The sequence below is a fragment of the Podarcis bocagei genome (assembly GCF_964188305.1).
Source record: "Podarcis bocagei genome assembly, chromosome: 12".
NCBI lineage: Eukaryota > Metazoa > Chordata > Lepidosauria > Squamata > Lacertidae > Podarcis > Podarcis bocagei.
Window position 1 is genome coordinate 51,783,511 of NC_138137.1, and position 9,049 is coordinate 51,792,559.

Below are 9,049 nucleotides of genomic sequence, written 5' to 3' on the forward strand. Positions count from 1 at the left end.
AGTTCTTTGGGTCTTGCCCTAAGTGACGAGTTTTTCTGAGGGGTTGATTCTGTGTAGACCCAGGAAACCTGCTTTATATTGTTGCTGCTGCTGTTGCTGTTGTTTTATAAGCCATTTCTGGGTTTTGGTCCAATTAATATACGGATGCAGTGCCTTAGAACACTTCCGGGCATCCATTTAGACATAAGGAAAATAAAAGAGAGCTAAACTAATGAAATAAATTCCCCAGACTGGCAGATTGTTTGTGTTGGTTGAAAAAATAGTATCTGTAGAACACGCCACAAAGGTCTGGATCTCACTTGAAGCAGTCAGCCCGTGTCTGCTGTTTTTTCTCTGCTGCGTAGGACGCTCCTCTTGTCTGTTTTTAGACATCTCTTTAATCGTTCTGGCTTTTCTTGACCACTGAATCCGATCATTGAAGCCGGACTCCACAAATTTGACTCGTGATAGTTTTGTATTGCTCTATTACATACTGCACTCCACTGAAAGGTTTTCCTTCAATTGTTAAGTGGGTGATCAATGTTCCGAAATGAGTAAATTGCAATATATAAATGTGATATGGTTCGCCTTTCATAAACACAAAGAAATCAGCGCCAGTTTTTATCCCGGCTTGAGGCAGCAGCACCTAGTAGCGACCAGGCGGGGTCAGCAGTGATGGGAAGGGAAGTGGGATTCTATGCTTAATGCTGTTCCTAACTCCACCCTCGGTGTCCTATGAGCTAAACACCCCTGTCCTCTTACCCTCTGTCTCCAGGGTTTGGCACAGCTTTGTGTCACGATAGAAGAATGCTGGGACCACGACGCAGAGGCCCGCCTCTCGGCAGGTTGCGTAGAGGAGCGGATTTCTCAGATACGCAAATCAGTAAACGGCCCTACCTCGGACTGCCTGGTTTCCATTGTGACCTCTGTCACCAACGTGGACTTGTTGCCCAAAGAGTCAAGTATCTAAAGCCTGGTTCACGGTTTTTTTGTTTTTTATTTTTTGTGGTCTTTCCAGACTCACTGGATTTTTTTAAAAGAAAGAAGTTAAACCACAATCCAACATACACACACACACACATACATTTACACACACACACACACACAAATGCAGCTGCTATTTTAATCTTGACTTTTTATTATTATTATTATTATTGTTATTATTATTGTCGTTGATGTTTTTATTATTATTATTTTGACTGGATCAATTTTACCAGCGCATTGCTCTACTGTATTAAAACGAGGGGGGGGGGGAGGAAAAACGAGGACATCTCAGCAAGCATTCGGGTGCCGACTAATGAATGCAGATAACGGTGCAGGTACCTCAAGACCTCAATGGACTCACTTTTATTTCCCTTTTTTAAATAATAATAATAATCCTGTTTTCTGGGTTTTCTCTTTTGTCCGGTCTGTTTTTTCTACGCGAGGCATCGGCGATACCAAGCAAACAAAAGCCTACCCATCGGCAAGGACATGCTGCAAGCTTAAAAAGACTGTTACATAAGATCACACCTCATAACAAGACTCTCACACCCCACGACTTTTCTTTTTCCGTTGTTCCTTTTCTATTTTTGACAGCGAGCTTAAAAAAAAAAGAAAAAAAGAAGGAAAAAAAAAGAAAACAAAAGCAGACGTGTCTTTTACGGGTGTAACGGGTGTCGCCGTAATGTGGGGGTGAGGGGGGAGGCGGGGAATTGGGAGAGGAGCCAAGAAGAAGAACGCTCACTCTTTGATGGTATAGAATCGAAAGGGAAAAATTTAGTATTGGGACTTGGGAGAGAAGACGTTGAACTCTGGCAGCATTCAGGAGAAACACCTGCTTAGGGAGCTACTTCTCAGGTAAACAGTTCATGAGAGGAAGGGGCAAGTTTTGAGGCAAGAGTATTAAAACCGCTGCGGAGCACGGAGAAAGTTGGGTCACAGCAAATCGCCGGCGGAATGAGGTCCTTTCGTTATCTCAGGCTTCAGTGGTATTTACATAAAGGAAAAAGAAAACCCCTATATCTTTAAAAAAAAGTTCAGAGAATGCGGTCTTGGGGCTGAATTGCTGCGTTTTGGGCAAATTTCCCACGCGGCATCCGATTGGAGCAACGTTTGGAGTTTCTAAAAGTCCGTTTTCAAATAAAAATACGAGGGAAAACAAAACATGTAAGCTCAAAAAGAAGACGGTTCATGCCTGCAACAGGTTCTTAGCGTGTAATGCTGTGATCGGAAACTGATTTCCTTGGAAATCCCACTGAGCAATAGGCCTTACTTCCAAGTAAATGTGCTTGAGAAACTAGTGAAATTCTTAAAGGTTCTGGATTTCAGTCGTTATATCCCGATGCATCCACATTTCCCAGGAAATGTGCTTTATTCAGTGGGTTGGCCGATGTGGATGGGATATGTGGAGATAACCATGTTGTTTACTCTTATATTGCAGCCCATCTGTGTGACAGATTTAAACCCATTCCAGATCTTTTCAGCTTCTTTTGGTATCTCCAATGAAATTGGGTGTGTGGTTCGGTGGGCTTCTGTTTTTTATTTTAAGCATTAATGCCTCCCAACGCTTACATTTCCCAGACTTCTTTAATGGAAGCCATGACACTTAAACCACTTTGAAATGGGGGTTCTCAGCTGCACTTTTGTAGCCTAGTGTTCATCTGTACTTTCTCGGCCCCGATCCTAAGCATATTGGTATACTTTGCTCGGAAGTAAGTTCCATTGTCCCATTGGGGCCTGTCACACCCAGGCCAAGGTTCGCCGTCGGTTGACAAACCTCCAAGTTGGTTCTTCTTGATTCTTCGTTCTCTGAACTCTGTCACCCAACTCTTTCATCTTAACAGTGGTGCGTATGTTCAACACGGTTGATTCTATTTATGCCATAAACTCGCTCTAATCAGTGAATGTTCCTAATGCTGCTGATTCAACATTTAAATATTTTTTTAACTTGCAAACCATGCAATGATTTTTTAAAAGAAAAGAAAAAATTAGAACACACATACGCATTACGTGGCTTCCGAGGTTTAAAACTGAAAAAAAAAAAAAGTTTTGAAAAAACTTCACGACCACAGATCACCTCAAACCAGAAATACCTCAGAATTTTCTACTTGTATGAGTTTTATTATATATTTTGTTAGTTGTGTTGTCTTGTAGTATGTATATTTTAATGTAAGTTGGCTTTTATGACAAGGGAGTTTTAAAAAAAGAAAAAAAAAGTTTAAAAAAAGTTCCAAAATATTTTAGGAAGTGCTACCATTTTTTTTGTTTTTTTGTTTTGTTTTTATAAAGCACCATTGTAAATAAGTGTAAACGGTTTTAGAATAACTGCCTATAAAAAAGGTTTCTGGGCATTATTCACTGTTCTTTGCAAAGGCTGTTTCCATTCTCTTACTTTTTGGAGGGCAGTGGGGAGCACAAGCTGTTTTCGTGAAGGATCAGTGCATCTTTTCGTTTTGTTCTCATGAAATTTTAACTTTTTCCTCTGTCTGCAACATCAATCCGCAAAAGAAAGTTGTTTTGTTTACACTCACTACCTGCCACAGGACGATAATAGTATTAAAAATTACCTTTGAATATGTTCTTGGGGCTCTTAATTCCCAGCCCATTTCTGCCAAGGCAGTTTCACTACCTGCAGTTAGACTGTTCCAAAAAATAAAATAAAATTGCAGGCTTACTGCTGGATGGATTTGATGATGCCCTGCAACTGATTGCTCTTCCCTGTCTCCCATAAAAACAGTACAGAGTTGTTTTTGACATTGCCTAGGAAAGAGCAAGTGTCTCTATGTTTCCAGGTGCAATTCAAAGTGGGGGGGGGTGTGTATTTCCATTGCTTGGGGTTTGGCATTGCACCCCTTGCCTTGGGGGAACAACCGAGGTACGAAGAGTGAGAATCAGCAGCAGTCACTCCCTCTCCCTCTTCCCCCTGCATCTTTTGAACATCAAAACCAGTTTTAGACTCGACAGTGCTTAAACATGCATCTTTCACACCAATTCTAAATTTTACTTACTTGGAAGTAAACTCCACTGAAACCAGTGTGATTTACTTTTAAGGATCGAATGTATTCAGAGTTGAGGAGTGTGCACCTATTTAATTTTTAGAGATGGCTGTACGTGACAAATGCAGACACCTTCCTTGATGTTTAGGTTGCCCCCGCCCATAATTCTTAAAGGCTGTCATGTTTGAGCCTAAATCTGAATACTAATGGTTAAAACACGAGAATCGTTTTATTGGCTGAAATACTACAAGAAGTTAAGGCACGTGTAGCTTTTTAAGGCAAAGCCTTTCCCCATTTACTCTTTTTCCACTTTGTTTTTATATTGAATTTAACTACACTTATTTGATTCACAAACCTGACTTGGGATTCGCTCTGTAATTTCGGAACACGGAGTGTTAAGTTTGCTCTCCTTTGTGGAACGAAATGTGGAGAGGGCTGCACATTTTGTGTGACCCACCAGGCATTGTGGCTTGTGTAGTGTTTTAACAACCCCTTCCTTTTGCTATCCCCAAGAAGGCAGGGTGGGAGCTAAGCACTCGGAAAGTCCCAACTTTGAACTGGTTGGGCTGAATTTGGTCGCATGTAAAACAGGCTCAAACTGGGACAACATAACAATTTGTGTAAAAGACCCAAAGTAACTTTATCTTTGTGATTGATGTTGTAAAGAAGAACGGCAGAAGCTTCGGAGAGGATGAAGTGAAATAACAACAATTAAGCTTAAATACACCTCGAACCTATATATCTTCTTAAATGTGAGATTTAATGATCCAGGTTGTTAATGGTGGTGGAGAAAGAGATGTGCTGTCTTTTAATTATTGTAAGAACTCTGCTGCTTTGGATTTCCTTTTTTATTTTCTCGCAGCGTTATTTATGTGATGGCTAAAACAGGCTTGGTTTACAGCAGTTGCTTTTCTCTTCTTTAGAAGCAAACACACAACCTTCTGGTTTCTTTAAGAAGCTTTAAAGTATTTATTGAAAGTGCCATATGAGTTTTATAGCCTACTAGACAACAACTTCAACCTTCCCTTTATGGGAAGGGAGAAGGATGTCCACACCTCCCACTCTCAGTTGCATTAAACTTGTTTTACTGCAGGACGCACAAATATATATTTTTTTTACCAAAATTAACTGTTTCATACCTGTTGATGGCATCTCTCTGCTTGAAGCTCCTTACAGATCATTTTGTCACTGGCTGGTGAAGCAAAACTTGGTGGTCAGCTATAAACATGGCTGTTGCTCGCAAACATCCTGTCTTGTGTCCTTCGTTCCTAGCACATCAGCTACCTCGCTGGCAATATGACATTGTTTGTGTCTGATAGATGTGTTTAATGAACTGATAGTAAATATTTTAGCATCAATATGACGCAGCTTTCTCAGTTGGTTTGATCAAAGCTTTCTTTTGCTATGAAAGAGTTCACAGAATCCCCAGTAGTATCTTTTAAGTCTTCCTGTCCCTCAGCTGGTTCTGTACACCTGATTTAAAGCTGCTTCTTGGTATAGCAATAAAATAGTTCACCACTGGTAACATGAGAGTAAATTCTTCCCCAATACAATTTTGGTTTAAGTCCAAACCTGCTGCCAACATTAAATCAACCCTTTGTGGGCATCTTAAACTACTTTGGTTCCTGAAATATTGACTATTCTTGCAGTGCAATTGTTACTAAGAAGTAAGTTCATTTGAGTTCATTGGGGCTTACTCCCTGGTAAGTGGGAATAGGATTGCAGACTGGACCTTATTCAGCTTCTTAAATCTTCCCACTTCACACAGAGAGAAATCCTACAGGGGTTAAATTAATTATGGTGCAGCCTTCATTCTTCAGTAACCAATATCAAAATCTCCTGTCCAAGATTGTTTTCACCCGTAATCTAGATCTTTGCAGCATTAGCACTGTATTGTCAGCCCACAGTGCATTAAAGTAGGTAATCTTAACTATGCTTATATTTTAAAACATGGCTATTATGCTGGGCTTCTAAATGTCACTCCTTGATAAGTACTTGTTTATGCTAATGTAAGAATATTAAAACAGTGTTTGTTCCCTTTTGAAATTTGTTAATATGAAAGTGATCTTTTTTCAAAAGTGGCAGCTATAAAGCAAAACAAGTACAGTACCTCTTTCTGGTTTAGAATAGCAGAACACTTGTTGATTTTTCTGCCTGTGGTAGCAATTGTAATATGCTACAGTAGGTGCTGTGGGCTTTTAATGAAGGTGAGAAATCCAAGTTTTCTAAAGGGTGTTCATGCAATATAAAAGCACGATCATAATGCTGTTGCAGTATTGTCCTACTAATGTTTTTGGAGTTAAGAAACAAACGTACAGCACTATGGGTTTTGCTTCTTGATTATTTCAATATGCTATTTTAAAATGTTTATACTGTATTGAGGGGAAGTGACCTTTGAATACACACATACACACCTGAAGAATGAAAACTGCACTGTGTTTGAAAAATTTATTTCGTACCACAGATTATTCTGTAAAACATAATGGATGACATTCAACATTAATCAGAGTAGACTCAATGAAATTAATGGACTTAAGTCTGTTTCAGTATTGTGCTCTTGAGTATGGCTAACATCGAGTATTGCCGAATACATTTCTGCAAGGAAAATGGAAAACAGGAATCCTGTGCAGCCACAGCAAAAAAGAAGCCAGATTTAAAACTAGCTAGAGAAAAGGTGGCCTGAATTCATGGATTGCCAACTTACTTGTAGACTTCACTATGTATTCCTCTTGTATATAATCCCTTTTGCGAAAACAGAAACAAAACCCCACACTTTTGACTGTTTTTTTTTCATGGCCTCCTTAAGATTCTACCACCACTACAACAACAAAAATATTTGTGTAGCCTTCATACAAATTCCTTATGGAAAACACACATTTTGATGCATTTTGTGATAATTTGTGTGGCCTTATCTTTTAAGCATTTATGAAAACCACAGTAAATCAGATTTCTGCTCCATAACATGCCAGCAGTTTTGTTTATAGTGACTATATGTACCGCATTGACAATATGATCTGTAAAGAGATGTTCTGTCAGCATTTCTTTGGCAATGGGCTCTTGGTAGTTCTTCCCATCTTGCTGAAATGCACTGATTAATATTTGCAAATCAAATTTCTCCGTGGTATAAAAGTTAGCCTTTTGCTTTCCGTACCTAAAGCAATGGGCAATGTAAAGGAGCTTTCTGTTTCATTTTTTGACAGTAGTAATGGGGCACTGGGAAGTTTCCCATAGTAAAGAGATGGTTAACTAACAAGAGTTTCAAAAGAGCTAAAATGCCTTTTGCTTCCTCAGCATCCCAATGCAAAGTCAACACTTCACAAACTAGTAACCATGGGTATGAGATCAAGGGCACCCTACAGGCACATGTGCTCTCACTACTTCTTTCCTCCACAAATTCCATTGTTCCTTCCCTTTTCAGTATAGTATAGTGTTTTGTTAACGCTAACAATGGTTAGCTGGAAAACAGAATTAAAGCTTATTGGCAAACCCAGTTTAAAGCTAACCTTGGCTAGCCTTAATTGACATGCTACACACAGTGGTTAACCCTAAAAAGAGAAGGGAGGAATTGTTGAGGAGAGAGAGAGTGTGTGCACACCAGGTGCTTCTAAATTCTTCATCAAAAGATTGATTACTTAGACAACATGGCTGAGATAGAATATCCCTCAGTTTTTCACTCTAAGGATGCTGATTTCATGACTCTGGATACCTGAAGTTGTACAACCAAGCATCTTCTATTTAAGCTTGGAATTTCAGGGTGAAACTGATATCCTTGCTCAAAATCTTAGGTTACTTTGAGGGCCCAGAGCAGCTTGGAAGCTAATCTAGTATCTGACTAGCAAAGAGCCCACACACAGAAAGGTCAATCACATGATCCTTTTCCATCAGATTGTTGGCTGACTTGGAAAGCAGCAGGGAGGGGGCGACACAAGGTTTTCCTGTCGCCCATTACCATGATGAAATATGAGTTTCATGTGCCATTTTTATGACTGACAGCTTACCCCTTTCAGTCTTCTTGGTGCTGAACTTCCTATTGCAGCTCAGCAAAGTGCTTAAACCACAGAGTGTCATGTTCTAAAATGCAAATTGTGAATGTGTTTTCAGAAGCCTCCTTATACATACTTCTGGTGCTCAGGCTGCTGCCAGACTTTAACAATGAATAGGCCCATCACTTGGTAGTCAAATTTAGGATCCATTGATCTGTCATTTACACACATAAAAAGTTTCCAATTCATTGTCTAAAAACTTGGTCAGTATGTTCTGTTTCTTGCACTTTCCTCCCCTTTTTAATTAAAAAACCCCCTGATTTTGGACATAGTTCTTCCTTTTGTATTGGGACACAACTGTGGCAACATTATTTTTAGCTCTTCATTTCCGAAGTCTAAAGCTCTTTCTTTGTGCCTTCATTTATTTTCATGCAAAGCAACTGCTGTAAGTTCTTTTTAATTCCTCCCCCCGCCATCAGGATGTTACAGGGAGGGGGGAAGAGAAACTGCTTTTCATTATCCAATTGTTGTTTCTGGATGCAATCTGTGATCCAGGTATTTCAAGAACCAGTTACCTCAAACTTCACATTATAACAGTGTTGCTTTCTGGAATCTTCTTTGTACTGCAAGATTGTAACATATGCAGACAAGGAACCATGCTACACACAAGTGTTATATAAGTTATATATTTTATATAATTTATATGCAGAAAGGAAAAAATGGATCCCTAAGGATTGCAGCTTACATTTCATTTTTGAAGCTTGTGGTTCCTTTCCCCACTCCCAGTTAAACCAAAAGGGCTTTTTTTGTGTCAAGCTCTAATTGTGTTGGATGTATGTACAGCAAGAGGGCGTTATGAACAAGTGCTTCCTTTCCTTGATTTCTACTGTGTTCAGTGTTTTATTGGGAGATATTTCCTGGTTATCTGGTCAAAGTTACTTGGAACATCTGACATGGCGGATAGGTGCCACCAGTTATCATGACCCTGCACATGAAGTTCCAAAGGGGTACAACTTGGACAGAGCATGGGGTGATCCATATTGAGCCCTTTAGTAGAGACTGATCTTCTCCAAATAACAGCACTACAATTTTCTCTGGAATGGAAATCTA

At 39.5% G+C, this 9,049-nt stretch overlaps 1 protein-coding gene across 3 annotated transcripts in view; it reads left to right on the plus strand.

The window, feature by feature from the left end:
• The window catches only part of ACVR2B (activin A receptor type 2B), a 138,159-nt gene extending 131,447 nt beyond the window's left edge, over nucleotides 1-6,712 (plus strand). For 2 of the 3 annotated variants that reach the window (XM_081163757.1, XM_081163756.1), the window contains exon 11: nucleotides 755-6,712. In XM_081163757.1, coding sequence (XP_081019883.1) covers nucleotides 755-949 — 195 coding nt within the window. In that variant the 3' untranslated portion in view covers nucleotides 950-6,712. The remainder of the gene's footprint in view (nucleotides 1-754) is intronic. The other variant, XR_014000756.1, reaches the window with a different exon arrangement.
• The last annotated feature ends 2,337 nt before the right edge of the window (nucleotides 6,713-9,049 follow it).